Consider the following 20,489-nt stretch of genomic DNA (forward strand, 5'->3'; position numbering starts at 1 on the left):
ATTCTCAGTCACTGTCAATGAACCCCAAGTTTACCTAAACTTACAGAACTATGCTCTTGGATATTTTAAAGAAAGGTAAGACATGCAGAATTGAGTAGGCTACCAAACAATCAGTACTGCATAATTATATTACCTTAGCAAGTTAAACAGCATGGAAATTTAAGGTACAGTATGAAAACTGTATAGAAAAATCAACATTTACCAGAGAATTGTCTGTTAACACATTGTTATCAAAGATCCATCCTGGGTCCTTGGGTTCTAGTTTACTAAGTGCCAGACCTGATATCTTTCCACATACCCCTCAAAAGGTGACAATTCCAACCCAAGTAAAGTCCTATCCCAAAATATAAGGGAAAAATGTTAAAATATAAACCTGTTGGTTGCCATGAAGTAAGAAGTCTGTGCTAAGTCCTTGCTTGCTAAAAAAAAAAGGGGGGGGAGGGGAAAAATTATTAGTTCCTTTCATTCTCAACAATCATTTAGTGAACATTTAATATTTCCACGTAGAGAATATCATAACGAATAAGGCAGACAGGGTCCTTGATCACCTGCTCTTTAACATTATACCAAAAGTGACAAATTAGTTTTTGTAATTACAGTAACTATGCTGCTTCCAGACCTAGGAACGCAAGCTTTCTACACACCAAATATTTGGGGTACTTGTTTAAAATGCAATTCCTGGACATCCTCCCTACAGTGTGACTCAGTATGTCTGGAGAAGGATACAAGCATTTTTAACAGGTAACCCAGAAATTCTGATGCAAGAGTTCACTGAGAAATACTGAACTGGAAGATGAACTAATTTAGAGGCAAGATCAGAACCCAGAAGACCTTGATATATTTGGTAAAAGTGATTTGTGCTTTAAAAAAAAAAAAAAAAAAAAAAAAAAGGTTTTTAATGGAGTATCCTGTGATTCATACCCCAAATCATCAAATAACATGAATTACTGACATATCATAATCAAGGGGAAAAAAAAAAAAAAACAATGACACATCCCTCTTTCCCCAAAAAACTTCTCTGGGTAAAATAAAGCCAATTTTAATCTTTCTTAAAACTTAGTCTTTTCAATATTAGCATGTATCTACCTCTCTTTAACCTTATCCTTGTTCAAAATAAACCTTCTTATGCTTTCAAAATATAAAGAACTTGGGGAAACTTTGGAAGGCAGCTATGCTCACCACTATACCACCAATGCTGCACAAAAAGTTGGGAAAACTTTGGGAATTTACAGATGAAGCACACATTAGCAAAATATAAAATAAAGCCAAATGTTAGTTTCATCTACAAAATGAAAAGGCAATCCAATGCACAAGTGTCTAGATATTGCTACTACTATTAAACTAAGTAAAAGGAACAAGGTTTCATGCAATTATAGCTACTAGGTTAAATTAGAAAAAAAAAGGAAGTCCTGCCAAGGGTTTGTCAATCATGGAAATAAGTCAAATAAATTCTACATGATCCTCTGAGTGGCCTAGGACAATCAACCCTAAAATCAAATTAAGATCACCACTCCCAAGATAACCTTAAACTGCTATTAGATACTCATGATTTGACTTTATAAAATCTGCTCCAGGCTCTGAGAAACATCCTCAAGAGGCTAATTCTCTTTAACCGGAGAATTTTTCTTAAAAAATTTAAGAACCAAGAACCCAGGGCACCTAGGTAACTCAGTGGGTTAAGCGTCCAACTTGGGTTCATCATAATCTTATGGTTCGTGAGTTCAAGCCCCAAATCAGGCTCTGCACTGACAGCACAGAGCCTGCTTCAGATTCTCTGTCTCCCTCTCTCTCTGCCCCTCTCCCACACGCATGTTCTTTCTCATTCTCTCTCAAAAATAAACATTAAAAAAAAAAAAATCCTCGGGGCACCTGGGTGACTCAGTCAGTTAAGCGTCTGACTTCAGCTCAGGTCATGATCCCACCATTGGTGGGTTTGAGTCCCACCAACTCAACTTTAAAATGCCAAGTTAGAGGGGTGCCTGGGTGGCTCAGTCAGTTAAGTGTCTGACTTCAACTCAGGTCATGATCTCATGGTTCATGAGTTTGAGCCCTGCGTTGGGCTCTGTGCTGACAGCTCAGAGCCTGGAGCCTGCTTCAGATTCTTTGTCTCCCTCTCTCTCTGGCCCTCCCCGACTTGTGCTCGCTCGCGCTCTTTCTCTCCCAAATATAAACATTAAAAAAATTTTTTTAATAAAATAAAATCCCAAGTTAGAAACACTCATTTTGATTTAAACCAGGTAGTCCTTTCAATTTAACTTCTAGCTAAATTAGCTGTTATATATCTGTCCACCATAAATAAATCATAGCCATTAAATGGTAAAACAATTTAAGACAACCGTTTCAAGTTGGGATTCCTTACCTCGAACCAGTTGAGTGCACTTTACCACATGTGTATGTGGATGATCAATTGTTAGTTCAAATCCTTTTAAAAAAATAAAATAACTAGTTAAAAAGCTAAAGATACTAGAGTCATTTTATACTTCTATCTGAGTCATCATTAAAGGCCTCTCTCATTTTCCTCTCCCAAAAGTGCTGTTCAGAGGCTAAGAGGGTCACACAACATACACAGCATGCTCTTCTCTAAGACATATGATCTTCAATGACACTTATATCTTGAGCTAGATAATAAAGCTAATGCACTTTTAAGACTCCTGAGGAACCAATAATCTCTAAATAGAAAACACTTTTTCTAGGGACAATAGAATATAAGGTTAGAATAAACAGTCATTCAAGTATAACTTCTAAAGCTTAACCTTGAGAAAACATTTTAAAACCTATTCCTCTTGGGGCACCTGGGTGGCTCAGTCAGTTAAGCGTCTTGGTTCGGGTCATGGTCTCACAGTTGGAGCCCCACGTTGGGCTCTGCGCTGACAGTGTGGGGCCTGCTTAAGATCCTCTCTCTCCCTCCGTCTCTGACCCTCCCCTGCTCATGCTCTCTTTCTCTCAAAATAAACAAACAAACCAAAAAAAATACTCCTTAAAAAAATTTTTAATAAAATAAGAATTAAAAAAAAACTACTACTTTTATCTCAGTTTTGTTTCTTTTCAACATTCTAACTTATAATAGTAAGTAGTAAACATTTATTTAACCCCAAATGGTGTTTACCAAAAATACTTAAGGAGAAATTGGTCTATAAAAAATTTTTAGTAAGTTTCTTTTCTTTTGCATATGTAAATAAAATTTTCTAGATACAATTAAAAAATTCTACTGAGAAATTTACATGATGTAAATTATTCTAAATGGATGACTCAGGCAAATTAAATCTTAGTGGCTTCCACATTAAAATATTAATAAAAATTTATTCCACCAGAAAAATATCATTGTCCCCTAAAATATGTTACTTTGAAGATAATTTAAAGTAAAAAGCTAATTAACATAAACTTCAGAGATAAGCTTTGCAGAACTGTGTGTACAGACATGCAATAAAATACAGCTATACCAGTAACTTTCCAACACGACTCAGGAAATCTTCCCTTACCCAGAGAAGAGAAAAATAGCCCAATAGAACTAAGAAAAAAATCTTTGTTTTCCATATTTGGTAAGCTTTTAAAAGCAGTGTCTCTGATAAAAATAATAATAGATAATAGCATCATCAGCATTGCCCATCAACCATGATAGCTTGAATTTCTCCACCTCCACTTTGCTAAACACTGACCACCAATTTTAAAAATAAATGCTATATCTAAATATAATGACAAACATGGGAATGCAAGGTGGTGCAGCCACTCTGGAAAATAGTATGGAGGTTCCTCAAAAAACTAAAAATAGAACTACCCTATAACCCAGCAATTGCACTACTAGGCATTTATCCAAGGGATACAGGTGTGCTGTTTCGAAGGGACACATGCACCCCCATGTTTACAGCAGCACTATCAACAATAGCCAAAGTGTGGAAAGAGCCCAAATGTCCACTGATGGATGAATGGATAAAGAAAATGTGGTATATATATACAATGGAGTATTATTCGGCAATCAAAAAGAATGAAATCTTGCCATTTGCAACTACATGGATGGAACTGGAGGGTATTATGCTAAGTGAAATTAGTCAGAGAAAGACAAAAATCATAGGACTTCACTCATATGAGGACTTTAAGAGACAAAACAGATGAACCTAAGGGAAGGGAAACAAAATTAATATAAAAACAGGGAGGGGGACAAAACAGAAAAGACTCATAAATATGGAGAACAAACTGAGGGTTACTGGAGGGCTTGCAGGAGGGGGGATGGGCTAAATGGGTAAGGGCCATTAAAGAATCTAGTCCTGAAATCATTGTTTCACTATATGCTAATTTGGATGTAAATTTTTAAAAATAAAAAATAAAATTAAAAATATATTATAATAATAATAATAGTAATAAAATAAATATAATGACAAACATCATAAAAATCCATAAAGGAAAAAAGTTCTTTAGTTTCTGCCATTATTTATCAGAGAGTTAAAAACGGGGGTGCCTGGGTGGCTCATTTGGTTAAGCATCGGACTTCAGCTCAGGTCATGACCTCACAGTTCATGAGGTCCGAGCCCTGCTGACAGCTCAGAGCCTGGAGCCTGCTTCAGAATCTGTGTCTCCCTCTCTCTCTGCCCCTCCCCCGCTCACACTCAGTGTATGTGTGAGTCTCTCTCAAAAATAAACAAACACTTAAAAAAACTTTTTTAAAAATTGACCAACCTTAAAAAGCAAATCATGAACCCAAAATTTAAACACCCTGCTAACTGCTACTCTATAGGTTGGCTATACCTGCACTCTCCACACTCTACAACCTCTATAATTTGCAAAAACCTTCAGTAGAAATTTTCTTCCTGTTTCCTATTTTGCAAATTTTAAAATATTATATTACATTCATTTTTTAATGTTTTAAAGAAAAATAAACTTACCTAAAGTCTGCAGAATTATGCTTTCTAATATCACCAGATCTTGAACTTGTTGCAGGTAAGCCTGCAGGTGAGAAGATAGATAAATTATTCCCCAAAAAGGCACACTATATGAAGTGTAAACAATTCTAACACCCCTTCCAGGGAAACCAAAGCAACAAAAGGCAGGAATGGAGTTAGGAGGTAGAGTAGGAACTAAAATAGAATCCTTGTATCTATTCAGCACAAATTCTCCTCTTAAAAGAAGAAAAAAAGTAGTATACTGAGATCTAACACTTTATTGATAACTGGCTACAGAAAAGGCACCAGAGATTTGGCTCACTTTCAAGAATAATATTTGTGATGTAGACACAGATAATTAAAAATACATCTTTTTCAACATCACCAAAATACATCTGTAGATCCTTCCTATAGTACTATAGGCAATATCAAACATTTGACTACTGATAAACCTTTGAGGTAGATTTCTAAAAATTATAAGAAGAGTTCAAAGGAAAAGGGAATAAACTAACAGAAAAAAACTCTCTCAGATTTGTACCAGCCAATACTATAGCCACTCTCCACACATGGCTACTGAGCACTTAAAATGTAGCTAAATTTAAATGTGTAATAGAATATACATCAAATTTTGAAGACTTAATTTAAAAAAATGATGCAAATTACCTCAATAATGTTTTAATATTGATTTTATGCTGATATTATATTTGGTGTTAAATTATATAAAATCATTAAAATTTCTTCTTTTAAATGAACATTCCATTTTTTAAATGAAGATTTTAAATCAAATTCAATGAAATGTCAAAAATTTTTAATTACACATGACTCCCATTATATTTCTATTGGAAAGGAATAGTCTAGACCTCTAGGAAAATGAGACTGAGGGAGGAGTTAGATCTATATACTGTAGTGAAGTTTCCACTTTATGATCCTGAGGAAGTCCAGTAAGGACTTAAACTATGCCAGTTCTCCTCTCCATATAGTGAAGAAAATATCTTCTAAGATTCATCATCTCATGTGAGCACTGGGTGTTGTATGGAAACCAATTTGACAATAAATTATACTTACAAAAAAAAAAAAAAAAAAAGAAAAAAAAAGATTCATCATCTCATGAGGAATAGAAACTCAAGTGAGGGGCACCTGGATGGTTCAGTCAGTTACGCATCTGATTTTGGCTCAGGTCATGATGTCACGGTTCCTGAGTTTGAGCCCCACATTGGGCTCTGTGCTGACAGCTCAGAGCCTGGAAACGGCTTTGGATTCTGTGCCTCCCTCTCCCTCTCTGCCCCTCCGCCCCTCCTCTGCTCATATGCAGTCTCTCTCTGTCTCTCAAAAATAAATAAACATTAAAAAAATTTAAAAAAAAAAAAAGAAACTCAGGTGAGAAGTTATATAAATACACTTTAAAGGGAAAAAAGTGAGAATTATTTTTTGTTTTACTTTGTTAAAATAAAATTTTGTTTTATTTGGTCAGTTCTATGGACCAGTGTTATTTACTAGTCTAAAGCCAAAAAAAAAAAAAAAAAAAAAAAAAAAAAATGTCCAGGGCAATATAAGTCTTTCAAGAAGAGCTACTGCTGTACCCAGAGAAAATGATGTCAAGACACTGCAAAACAATTCACATAATTAGGGGCTATTATCAAAATACAAAGAACCCTCTCAAAAATTACTTTCTCCAATATGAGCAAAACACGCAAATTTATTTGATAAAGGATGACTCATGCATCCATTGTAAGAGACGGAAGTAATCTAGTAACAGAAACCCATAGTTTAAATACTTACAAATGGTCAGACCTCAAAATTTCTCACAACTCATCACTCTCCAACAAGACTTTAAGTTTATTTATTTTGAGAAAGCGAGAGAACACACTCTAGAGAGAGCACACAAGAAGGGGAGGGGCAGGGAAAGAAGAAGAGAGAAGTTTCTAGATAGGTTCCGTGCTGCCAGTGCAGAGCCCAACATGGGGCTTGAACTCACAAACTGTGAGATCATAACCTAAGCCAAAACCAAGAGCTGGACACTCAACCATCTGGCCACCCAGGCACCCCCCGCACCCCAAACAGACTACTAAAGCCAGGACAGAGTTTCCCCTCTTTAAAAAATGGAGGGTAAAAAAAAGCTATGTGCACATGCATAGGACAAAGGTTTGATGAATATATACTGGAATTATAATCAGTAATATCTTGCTAAGAGGAAGGAAGATGAGCTTTAACTTTTACTTCAAATGATTCTTAAATGTTTGGATTCTTTTTTTTTTTTTCCATGTTTATTTTTGAGAAAGTTCACCATCAGGGGAGGGACAAAGAGAGAGGGAGCCGGAAGATCCGAAGCAGGCTCTGCAGTGACAGCAGAGAGCCTGATGCAAGGGCTTGAATTAAGAACTGCAAGGTCATGACCTGAGCGGAAGCCAGTCGCTTAACCAACTGAGCCACACGGGCGCCCCAAATGTTTGGGTTCTTTCATAACAAGCATATAAATCTTTTGTAATTTCTTTAAAAGTTGAAAAAAAAAAGTAACAGGACTCATTTTTTTAAGAATTCACAACAAAAATATACTTGTAAGAGTACTATTCACAATATTATACTGGTAAAAAGTTGGAAATTATGTTAGCAGAGAATGAATGATTATGTATGTACATAAGGAAATAAATTATCTCAACATTTAAAGAAAATGGAGAATAAGATGGGAAAATATTTGGGGGGCACCTGGGTGGGTCAGTCGGTTAAGTGACCACCTCTTGTTTCGGTTTAGGTCATGATCTCATGGTTTGGAAATTTGAGCGTCGTGCCAGTCCTTATGCTGACAGTGCAGAACCTGCTTGGGATTCTCTTTCTCCCTCTCCCTCTGCCCCAATCTCTCACTCTCTCAAAATAAATAAATAAACTTAAAAAATATATATTAAAAAAAGAAAATATCTGGGATAATAATAAGTGAAAAAGACATACAAAATATGTACGTGTGTGGCTATTCATAGAAAAGCAGCTGGAAATAATGATTCACCTACATATCCGTGGTTCAAATTATATCTAAATAATATATTTTCTTTCTGTTTTCCTGTGTTTTCCAATTTTACTATAATGTATACAATTAACTTTTGCCATAACGTTTCTGATTTTTTGTAAAGGAAAACACTGAAAGTTTAACAGCCCCCATTTAGACTTCAGCAAATCAAAGTTACAAAATTAAATCATCATCAAAATAAAGAAAAACAGATATGTGTAATTAATCCCTTACCTCACTCCTAGTATCAGGAAGTGATTCCTGTGGATGGAGACAAGCATGTGCTACCTTGATGACGTGTTCCAATTTTTTTGGTTGCTCCTCTACTTTAGCTGCTAGAAATAAGGCCGCTGGAGCCACAGACTGGATGGAGAGAAAATAAATCGTATTTATTCCTAGATCGAAGGAGATCTAAAAAAGAACTAAGTCTCAAACCAAGTTCTTGGCCTGCCTCAACTTCATCACTTCTTGTTAATGCCTTTTCTTCTACTTAAAATATCCTCCCCTCTCCTACCCATTAATTCACATCCACTCCTGAAAACCAATCCTTCAACAAACTAAATACCTAATGCAAGAAACTACTAGGTGTAAATAGTTGGCTTTTCATTTAAAATGAAATTCTTTCTTTAAGTTTATATCACAGCCCTCTGTATACTTTTTTTTAAAGGAGTACACTGAAAGTAATTAGTGGTCGCCAGGAGCTAGAAGAGAAGAATGGGAGCGACCACTAATGCTTAAGAAGTTTCTTTCTGGGGTAATATAAATGTTGTGGAATTAGATCATGGTGAAGTTGCACACCTTTGTGTGTTAACTGTACACTTTAAAACCAGCTAATCATACACTTTAAAGGATAAATTTTATTTTATGTGAATTATCTCAAGTACACTTACATATGAGGGAGCACAAATCTCAAGGGAATTCAAAGAATATTATTACATTCAAGAGGCTATACAAAGAAAGCACTTAGGGAGGGAAAGAATCTCAAGCCAACACACAAGTAGACAACAAATTCAGTCACTAAACAATATAAGAGATTAGAGCAATAGGACATAAGTGTAGCTTGGTAGTGATCTAGAAAACCTCAGGAAGAATTCTTTTGAATCTTAACAAGAATACTTCAATGAATCAAAGATGGAAATGGCAAGAGGCAGGAGTCAAAGAAATACAATAAATAATTTTTTATACAACTTAAATATCCACTTTACTGAGTAGAACTGACAAGCATTCTAATACTTATTTGTATCCCTGCTATCTGCTACTTTGCTAGAAGAGATTTTTATCCACAAATTCAATTCACAGTAACAATTCTCTTCCTTCATATTGGCTGCATATTTCCTTCATATTTGTATGGAGCCCTATTTGTATGCAGCAAGCTCCATATACATACATTCCTAGACCTTAGGATAAGCACAGCAGAACCAGAGGAAAATTGTCATGAACAAGATGTGGGGAATCAGAGCAGGAAGCACACTAAACTGAGTAGGTGACACAGATAACAGGATATGGAACACAAAAGATCTTTAACAAGAGAGTGACACTAGGGGCGCCTGGATGGTTCAGTTGGTTAAGGTCCAATTTCGGGCTCAGGTCATGATCTCATGGTTTGTGGCATCAAGTCCAGTGTCGGGATCTGCGCTGGCAGTGGGGAGCCTGCTTGGAATTCTCGGTCTCTCTCTCTCTCTCTCTGCCCCGCCCCCTTCACATGCATGTGCGCACGCTTTCTCTCTCTCTCTCAAAAATAAATAAAATGAACATTAAAAAAACAACACACAAAAGAGTGACGCTAAAGATTTTAGGGAAAAAAATGTATAGTTTAAGAAACATTTAGAAAGATATCTTTGGTCCCAGGAGGGACCGAAAGGAAGAAAGAATGAAATGCATTAAAAGGTAATTTAAAAAAAAAATTAATAATCCAGGTATTAAAAAATAAAGTTTAGAGTAGGAACTAGCAATACAAATAAGGAGGGGAAAAAAAACACAGACATGATTTTAGAAAATTAATAGGGTTTCACTAAATGTATGTATTTGCACGCAGAAAAAAAAAATCCTAAAATGGTAACAGGGTTATCTCCAAACAGTGTAAGAATATCATCATTTCCTCCTTTACTCTCTGTCTTCTTTTAATTTTATGATGATGACTGCGCACCAATAGAGACATAAAAACAGTTAACACTATAAAAATTAACAGGACTTTATAACGGATTTGAAAAAATGGAAAAGAACTACTTAATGACAATACTAAGATTCTAAGCCTACAACTTTGCCTTCAAAGAGCTAAAAATATATTTGAAAGGCAGAAACTAAAACATAGTATACTAACAATAACTAAGAATGCAAGATAATAATGAAGTGACTACAAGAGATAAACTTTAATCTAACTTTTGTGCGGTCAACCATGTAAATACTCATTGTTCCTCATGGAATCACTTACCAAGCCAGTTTAGCAAAACATTTTCCCATTAAAGGCAGTTTCTAAGAGGAATTCTTATGCCAGGTAAGAGTTTAAGATTTTCTCCATTTTGTTTTACTTAAGTTTATTTATTTGAAAGAGACAAAGAGTGAGTGGGAGAAGGGCTGAGCAAGAGGAGAGAGTGAGAATCCCAAGCAGGCTCCGCACTGCCAGCGCAGAGCCGGATGCGGGGCTCGAACCCATGAACCGTGAGATCATGACCTGAGCCGAAGTCAGACGCTTAACTGACTGAGCCACCCAGGCGCTCCTACATTTTAAAAGAATAAAAACGCTGGGGCGCCTGGGTGGCTCAGTCAGTTAAGCGTCCGACTTCGGCTCAGGTCAAGATCTCGCAGTCAGTGAGTTCCAGCCCCACCTCAGGCTCCATGCTGACAGCTCAGAGCCTGGAGCCTGCTTCCGATTCTGTGTCTCCCCCTCTCTCTGCTCCTCCTCCTGCTCGTACTCTGTCTCTGTCTCTCAAAAATGAATAAACATTAAAAAACATTAAAAAAAATAAAAATTAAAAAAATAAAAGAATAAAAATGCCACTTAATATTTGTTTGCTATGTACAGGCATTTTGTAAATTAATTCATTTAAATCTTATTAATACTCTATGAGACAGGCACTGTTACTGACTCCAAAGAGATGAAAAAACTGAGGCCTATGTAACTTACCCAAAGCCATAGAACTAGTAAGCAGTGCAACAAAAATCCAAATCTAGACAGGTCTCACTCCAGAGCCCATCCTCTTAACCACTAAGTTTGACCCCTTACGGATTAGCTAATCAGAAGAAAATACACATAATCAAATCAGTTAGGTATCAAAATACAACACCCACATTTTACAATATATGAAATACAACATAAACACACATACCAAGTTGCTCACCACTAATTTTATATTCCCCCATTTGAAAATATTTAAAATAATACATATAGAAATTCAATTCATGAGGTTAAATTTCTTCTCAAAACGAGAGTAATGCAATGCCAGTATTTAAGTAAAAATAAATCTATTTAAGTAAAAATAAATCATTCAATCATGTTCACTAAAGAAATAAAACTTACTTCCATTGAAAGGCAACCTCTCTATCTTCCAGGGTGTTTGAAATATATTTTATCTTGATATAAGTGATGCAAAATACAATAATGCAAAAATTAATCAAGTTGCACACTTCAGATTTTTATGCTCTACTGTTCAACTTCAATAAATTTTTTTAAAAAACAAATGTTTAAAAAGCAAGAGCTCTAGTCTCCAAAACACTGAAAAATGAGGAAAGTACCCACAACATGTGAAATACAGCTGTAATACATAAGAGCTCATATAAATTAGGAAATCAGGATAAAAGCGGGACAAAGGGAATCAACAATTTTTAGTCAATTCTTCAATTTCATAAGAACAATGACCAATAGGTGTAAGAAACTCAACTTCACTAACTGAAGAAATGTAAATTAAGAAAATAATTTAGGACTACCTCTATCTTGTTCACCACTGTATCCCAAGTGCTCAACAAGTAGTTAAAACTTGGCATTTCCTGATGTAATGAATAGAAGTTCTGATGTAATGAATACAAGTTATTTGTGATAAAGCAGAGAAAAGGATCCTCTCTTACAGTGCTATAAACAATGCATACTGATATAATCTTTCAGTAGGGCAAACTGGCACAATGAAACAATGTATACTGATATTATCTCAGTAGGGCAAACTGACATAAAAATTTTTCAAATGCAGTCTCCTGGACACAGCAATTCACCTATAGGAATTTATATTAGAACAAGCACATAAGTCACATACTATGTATGTACCAATTTTATGTAACACTATTTGTAATTAATAAACTAGAAACAACCCAAATATCTACCAATAGGGAGCTGACATAAATTATAGTAACTACACAAATAAATACTATGTGACCATTTAAAGTATAGTGACCCTCAAAAACACATTGGGGGCACATTTGGGGTTTGGGGCACCTGGGTGGCCCAATGGGTTAAGCATCTGACTTCGGCTCAAGTCATGATCTCCCAGTTTGTGAGTTCGAGCCCTGTGTCAGGCTCTGTGCTCAGAGCCTGGAGCCTGTTTCAGATTCTATGTCTCTGCCTCTCTCTGCCCCTCCCCCATTCACACTCTGTCTCTCTCAAAAATAAACAAACATTAAAAAAAAACTAAAAAAAAAAACAAACAAACAAAAAAACAAACAAAAAAAACCCACGGGTTTGAACTGTGTGGGTCCACTTATATGTGGGTTTTTTTCTATAAATATAGTCCAGTACTATAAATGTATTTTCTCTTCCTCATGATATTAGTATTTTCTTTTCTCCAGCATATTTTATTGTAAGGATATGGTATATATAACACACACAAAAAACGATGTGTTGACTGTGTTATTGGTAAGGCTTCTGGTCAACAGCAGGCTATTAGTTAAGTGTTTGGGCAATCAAAAGTTATATGTGGATTTTTGACTATGTGGGGGTCAGTGCCCCATCCCCACCCTGTTCAAAAGTCAACTGTAATGAAAAACCAATACAAAAAGATAGAATATACAGTTAACTGATAAAAGCAACTCGCATAAGAGTATAGTAAGAAATCATTTTTTTACTAGAAATAAATACTAGTATATTTATAAAAAAATGTCCAAGACCCAAAATGACAAAACATTTATCAGTGGTTACCTCCGGAGGGTGGGATTACAAAGGAGCTTTCACTTTCCACATTATACATGTCTTTCTTTCCTACTTTTTTTTTTTTTAAGTTTATTCATTTATTTTGAGAGAGAGGGAGAGTGTGCGAGTGAGGAAGAGGCAGGGACAGAGAATCCCAACAGACTCTACACTGCCAGCAGTGAGCCCAATGTGGGGCTTGATCTCATGAACTGTGAGACCATGACCTGAAATCAAGAGTCAGACCCTTAACCGACTGAGTCACCTAGGCACCCCTACATTATACATTTCTATATTAATTTTTACCATAAGTATTTATTACCTTTGTAATGGTAAAAAAAAATAATAACGTGAAAAATGCATGGCAGCTTGACTGGACAAATATCAATGCTACAATAATGTATGATGTGCTTTATAATTTGAATTTCAACTTATCACAAGTAAACTCTTAAAAATTAAGATATTAAAAGGTGATATTTTTGATCTGTTAATTTTCAAATGTGCCTAAAATCAATTCTCTAGAGAGAAACAACAATCCCAAATTTAAAGTCACTGGATTTTGGGAAAGGTCGTGTCATCCACTAGAGTCTCTCTATATTGAATAATTATCAAGTCATATTCATTCAAATTTACTGAAGGTGCTTTGGAGGATATACAGAAAAGTGAGTCTCTGTCCTTGCTAAGCGTATAATACATAGGAAATAAGGAAAAAATATACTTTACCATAATAAAAGAGAAGACATTTAGAAAACTTTTAGAATTGGCAAGACAGCTATGGACTTTGTCTTCAAATTTCATTCTTTATCCACACTGCCTTCTATTCTAGAACTATCAGATACCCTCAATAAATGCTTTTCTCTGTCTTAGTTTGCTCCTTGCAATCAGAGGTAGGGCATGGTTGCAGGTAAAAGGTCTACTGATAGGACAAAGCCAAGCTGACTGGATAATTGGCAAAAATTCGGAACACTTAATCCACAGATCCAAAGGGTTTCCTGTGAGTATGCCAATATCTTACAGGAGCAATAGCTAGCTTCACAGATTCTCTTTCTATGGCATTAAAAAAAAAAAAAAAGAGGTCAAAGCTATCATCCTAAGGACAAGTCTTGAAAACTTTTCCACAAAACATAACCTTTCTTTAAAAAAAAGATGAAATATTTGACTCACAAATCCATACGAAGTATTCATCAGGTTTAACCCTATTACCTTGTGATTTTATTAAACAAATATAGTCTTACCTGCAACTGGGAAATCACTATGCACTCGCTTCCAAGTCACTTATAATAATGTTAAATAGGACCATTTCAGGTATCAAAACTGAAAATAGCATTATTTACAATTCTGTCCAGAAAAAAAAAATCCCTTTATTACTATTATTTTCTTTTTCCTGTCTTAAAAGTCACCCCCCAGTCATCACATAATGTGCCTTCCCTTCCCAACTGGTCACTGAATCATTTACGTTCACCTGTTTTCCTGTGACTATATTATTATTTAGTATTTCAAAAATTACACTGAAATTAAGCATTGTTTCCCCTTTAATGCTCCTCTCCCATCCCCAAAATGCTAAGTTTAAGTGTTCAATAATCTTTTTATAGAGAATCCACCTATTCTAAGGATACACTAAGCCTACCAAATAACTACCTAAGCAGGAAAATTGGAAGAACTGGATTCAGTGTGGCACATAATGATCCCATTGAAATCCCAGTTCACCAACAAAGATCACAAACACACACACATGTTGGAATCGATCACGAAAGGATTACACATACAAAAAAAGACTTACATTTCGATGGAACTGTGTAAAGGACTGAATCATGTAGAATCGATGCATGTATACTATAGCAGTGTTGATAGTCAATTGTGAGCTAAAATGTTCGTTAAGGCCCCAAAACAGACTGGCAGCACGATTCCCGAAAATACAACCTGTATATCCTCCCAAAAGGACCATGCAGCCATGCACAATACATGCTTCTAAAGGAAAATCATACATAATTTTCCAAATTAAAGAGCAAATCTGTTTTCTTTCACCAAGTTATTAACCACCAATTGACACCTAACATAATGCCTTACATACATACAACAGATATTCAATATAACAATATGCTAAATTGATACACAAGCAAGCTTCTTAGCACGTGGGGATCAAGAAGGATATAAAAAATTTACGTAAGACCTAAACCAGTCACTTGCCTCCTGAAAATCTTGCAGTGGTGATCCATTAGCTCAGGGTATCTCTTCACATGACTTACAACATTACACCTTCCGTGATCCGGCCCCTAGGTATGGCTCCACTATCTCCTCACCTTCTGACCTCTAGAAATTAACTTTCCACTCCCACTTGTCTCTGGCAACTAATAAGCCTTTTCATATGGTGATCCCTTGGACCAGAAACACTACGGAATGATTTTATATTCATTCACTGACAAGAAAAAAACTTAAATGCCTTTACTTCTAAAGCCCTCAGAAGACAATGTGGGTTGTTATTCAGAGAAAAGGTCGTCATCCCATGACGTCAACAACCTTAACAACAACACACATATAAAAAAGGATTAGATGTATGGAAACAGAATTTAAAACAAAAAAAAAGCTTAACTCAGTACTGAACTGATGCTTAGGAAACAAAATGGATATCTGCAACAAAGAGGACACTTCTTTTGAGAGGAGCACAACTTTAAGACACAAACATTACAGCCAGCAACACACTTAATCCACTCAGAAACACACTTAACCCAACACACTTAATCCACCCAGAAATAATTTTCCACTCTCAGACTTTAAAACTATATACACTTTGTCTGTTACAAAATGAGTATATTTTCTAACAAAAATACTTCAAGTGAAATAAGTCATTAAGTTACCTGATCTTTGAAATGCAAAGAAAATACACATTAGAACTCTGAGTAATTTAAAAACCCAACATTTGTAAGTGCTTATTTATTTAAATGCTTTTTTAAAACATTAGATCCTTGGGTCTGTATCCTTACGAACAGAAACTGACATCCTTCTTTCCTCTGGAATTCTATAGTTTTAACAGTAGCTACCATTTGAAAATCTAAATACCACGCATTGTGTTGGGCACAGAAACTACATGCAAGGGGTAACACTCCATTTTACAGACGAGAAAACCAAGAATTTGACAAGTTTCCTAAACAGCTAATAATTGGGAGGAACGGATTTTGAACCTAAGCTGGGGCATTAATTCTAGGTCACCCTTTCTTTATAAGCCCTTCAGGTCTTGAATTTCTCAAAACTCTCTTTAAACACTAAGTTCAAGAGGCAGCCATCAACAGTGAAACCTCTACCAAACCCTTAGGGCATAGCGGAAAAGTACAATCTGAAAGTCACCAGACCAAGAGACCACAACACAACGAAAAGGGACTAGGAAAGGCTGGTTAAAACACAAAACTGCGAAGGATACGAATTCCCAGCAAGGCTGATGGCACTGGTGAGCGAGCGGGAAATTAACTCCGCTTCGCTTCCCTCGCGCAAACACTGAATTTGAGGCTGCCCCAACGCAGGTTCTACCACCTCGACATTCAGCCCCTGCCTACCCTGTTCCCTCTTCCGTCCCTGACATAGCCTGAGGCCTGGACGCCCGAGCTAGGCGGGTCTGACTCCAAGGCCGGAGGCCTAGGCCGCAAGGATACACGTTAAGACGTTGTCCCATGTCCTGGAGCAGATTGGCCGCCTGCTGGCGAGAAGAAAGTTCTTTATCTGGGTCCAGGCCAAAACGACGGGACGGGCTGTTTTCCAGCTGTTCTCGAGTAAAATACCACCGTTTGTTGTTGTTCTTCCTCTCTCCCTCCATAGTGCTTCAACCAGAAGGCAGCGGCGGAGGCTGCAAGCACTTCCCAGCGTCACCTAAGCGGCGACACACATCCGCTGTGCGGGGGCAACCGCGACGTGACGAACTTCCGCTGGAGGATGGACGGCTAGGTTGTGACAGGCTTCCGCAAAGAAGGACTAGATCAGGGGTCTACTTCCGGAATGGACCTCACGACAGCCTGTAGCCGAATTAACAGCCAGTAGGCAACCAGGAAAGACCTTGAGTCTAGGACGCAGGCGCCAGTCATGTGACCCCTGGGGGTAGGGTCGGGTTAGAAGTTCTCGTTTGAAACCCCATCTCCTCCCGCGAGATCTGGGTTTAGCTTTGGCGTGGTGGAAGAAGTGGCGGGGTAACTGTTGTGGCGGGCGTAGGCGCCCGCCCACGCGCCCCTCGGTGGTTCTTCAGAGAATTTCGTTTGTGGTGGAGGTGGAGGTATAAAAATGGTGCCGATTCTGAACTTGACAGAAAACAGGTGAGACTGTCGAAAACTGAAGAAAGTAATCAAAAAGAGTGACCCTATCATATATCGTAATATAAAGCAACAAGAAAGCTGTTACGTTGTTGGTAACAGTGTAAACTACCCGTTTACAAAGCCGCTTTACAACATTTATCCAAAGCCTTGAAAAAATTCCTATCCCTTGCTACAGTGATTCAGCATAAGGGAATGAAATGAAATTAATAGTGTTAATGAATTTAGCGATTATGGGGCGCCTGGGTGGCTCAGTTAGTTAAGCTTCGGACTTCAGCTCAGGTCATGCATGATCTCACAGTTCGGGAGTTCAAGCCTTGGGCGGGGCTCTCAGCACAGAGCCGACTTCCATCCTCTGTTCCTCTCTCTGCCCTTCCTCCCTCTCAAAAAAAAATTTTTTTTTTAATTTAGTGATTGCTATGTTCCAGGCGCACTATTGACTCTTCATTTAAAAGGCCCAATATCACTACCAAGAGATAGTAGTACTTCAGTCCTCGTTTGGCGGACGAATGAACTAAAACTCCTTCATTGTGGAAAGCTTCCACCTCCACATAACACACGCACAAGTTTGTAAGTCCTTGTCCTCCGTCGAGATACACTCCAGCTGAACGCACGGGCAAGATACTTAGCCTCTTTGTGCCTCTCGTATAAATGGAAATGGTAATAATAGTACCTACAGGTTGTGAGAAGGATTAAATGAAGCTACAATTAGTTAAAAGCCTTTGTAATACTACCTGGATCATAGGAACATAGAAAACATTGATTAGATGTTATCATAGTGTTTATTATATTAAAATTGAGGGCAAGGACAATGCCTTCTTCATCTTTGTGTCCATAGCACTTACCTAGTGCAGTCCTGGCCCTAGTAGTCAATAAATATTTGTCAAATATTTGCTCATAACACCCTACAATAAAGAAACGGGCTCGGGGAGATTAAGTAGTTTGCCCTACACTACACTGCTTACAAGTGTAGGTTTTTAAATCAAATCTAATGCCATAATTCTTTCCATTCTAGTAAACTGTATTCTTGCTTTTCTAAAACACTCAATTTGCCTTAATTAAATTGGTATAGATTTAGAATCTTTGTCTTTTACAATATTTTGAGTTTCACCATTTTAGACGTGGCTGTTCTCACTCAGTTGGATTCTAATTCATTCTCAGAAGTATTTCCTTCCATTTCAGGCCCTTCTCTGCCATCTACTACCTACAGTTAGCATTAGCGACATTTTACTACAGAAAAACTGAGGTTCAGGAAGATTTAAGTGACTTATTTCAGGTTATAACATTTAAAAAAATGTATGATTTCAAACTTCTGATATCACAGACTTGTTTCTTTTAGTAGAATAAGCATTTTTTCAATTATGTAGTCATTATATAATCTTTTAAACAGCCAAAATTATTTCTCCCAGAACCCTCTTGCCTGTTTCTCTGACCTGTGTTTGGTTCTCTATTTGATCCCTTGGACTAATGACTCCATTTTGAATTTGCTATCCTGGCTGAGTATACCAGTCTTCCAAGAAAAAGTTCTAAGAAAAAGTTAGCAGTATCTGCTAAGCTCTAGGCAATGCAGGTGGTAATCAATGCCTTGCTACCCAGGCATACAGGAAATATGAGAAAGGAAATATTCTTTGACTGAAGATAAATATTTGAAAGTAGGCAGCAATAATAATAGTTGCTAAACATGAGTTTTGCATCAGGCCTGGATTCAAATCCCAGCTCTTTTTTGTTGTTGTTGTTGTTAACCTTCAGCCATTTTTAAGTGTACTTAAAAATGTACATTCCATAGGGTCAACTGTAATCACATTGTTATGCAACTGGTCTCTACAACTTTTTCATTTAGCAGAACTGAAACTCCATACCTATTGAACAACTCCTCATTTCCCTCTCTTCACACCTCTGACAACCCCCATTCAATATTGTGCTTCTATGAGTTTGACTGCTTTAGCTATCTCATATAAGTGGAATCATACAGTGTTTGTCTTTCTGTGACTGGCTTGTTTCACTTAGTGTAATGTCCTTAAAATTCCCAGCTGTTCTTTTAACTAGCTGTGTGATCTTAAATGTTATCTCTGGATCCTGACGGGACACCATCTGGCACATAGTAGGTATTCACTGCATGTTTATTGTCAAAATAATGTTAACCTTCAGGGCGTCTGGGTGGTTCAGTCAGTTAAGCATCCAACCTCAGCTAGGACGTCATCTCACGGTCCATGAGTTCAAGCCCCACCTTGGACTCTGAGCTGACAGATCAGAGCCTGGAGCCTGCTTCAGAGTTGGTGTGTGTGTGTGTGTGTGTCTGTCTCTCTTTGCCCCTCCCCCACTCATGCTCTGTCTCTCTCTCTCAAAAATAAGTAAAAACATTTAAAATTAAATAAAAATAAATAAAAAATAATGTTAACCTTCAGATAAGTTGCTCTGAAAGAACAATTGACAAAATCTTAAACCAGAGGAATTTTCCTTTTTTTCTCTTCTTTTTTTAATTTAAATAGGACCCTATTTCCTATAAATGAAACCCATCAAGCTACTCTTCCTCATAACCAGATTAATCTTGTTCTGAATGTAGGATTATACCGTATCGCATGGTTTGATCTTATTTTTCATTGTGCTTACAAATGTCGTATTTCATCCACGTTGAACATTACCATCTACTACTGTTAAAACAGTTTCTTTCCAGGACCCCTGGGTGGCTCAGTCAGTTAGGTGACTCTTGATTTCGGCTCAGGTCAGTATCTCACAGTTCATGAGATTGAGCCCTGCATCAGACTCTGCACAGACAGCTCAGAGCCTGCTTGGGATTCTCTCTTTCTCTCTCTCTCTCTCTCTCTGCCTCTCCCTGCCCCCCACTCTCTCTCTCTCTCTCTCTCTCTCTCTCCCTCTCTTAAACATTTAAAAAAGAAATTTCCCCCCAAAAATTTCTTTCTAACATTTGTATAGTCTCCAAATTAAAACATGAAAAGATGGTGTGCCATTTGTAACTGTTCTTAATTCCACATTCAGTTGATGTCACTCTGATAGCTTGAAATTGGCCATGGTGTGTGGGTGTTCTGGTAAATTATTAACAACTAGCTATCCAGAAAATAATTATATGTGTACATATATGTACATAAGTTTATACATAAACTTACCAACATAAAAGATGTGTAGCACACAATTTCTAAAAAATAGAATATACAATCTTTATCATAAATTTCTTTTTTTTTTAATGTTTATTTAAA

General features: G+C 36.9%; 1 protein-coding gene across 2 annotated transcripts in view; it reads right to left on the reverse strand.

Annotated features, from left to right (window-relative positions):
* CCNT1 (cyclin T1) overlaps positions 1-17,090 on the reverse strand; it is a 29,946-nt gene extending 12,856 nt beyond the window's left edge. For both annotated transcript variants that reach the window (XR_013556772.2, XM_060657786.3), the window contains exons 1-6: positions 16,627-17,090; positions 14,763-14,844; positions 8,107-8,235; positions 4,878-4,938; positions 2,360-2,422; positions 374-419 (exon numbers count right to left, since the gene is read on the reverse strand). Coding sequence is in view for 1 of the 2 variants with exons in the window: in XM_060657786.3 (XP_060513769.1) it covers positions 374-419; positions 2,360-2,422; positions 4,878-4,938; positions 8,107-8,235; positions 14,763-14,844; positions 16,627-16,787 (542 nt within the window). In the remaining variant the exon portion in view is untranslated. The remainder of the gene's footprint in view (positions 1-373; positions 420-2,359; positions 2,423-4,877; positions 4,939-8,106; positions 8,236-14,762; positions 14,845-16,626) is intronic.
* Positions 17,091-20,489: the final 3,399 nt, after the last annotated feature.

This window comes from Panthera onca, chromosome B4 (genome assembly GCF_046562875.1).
Source record: "Panthera onca isolate mPanOnc1 chromosome B4, mPanOnc1 haplotype 2, whole genome shotgun sequence".
NCBI lineage: Eukaryota > Metazoa > Chordata > Mammalia > Carnivora > Felidae > Panthera > Panthera onca.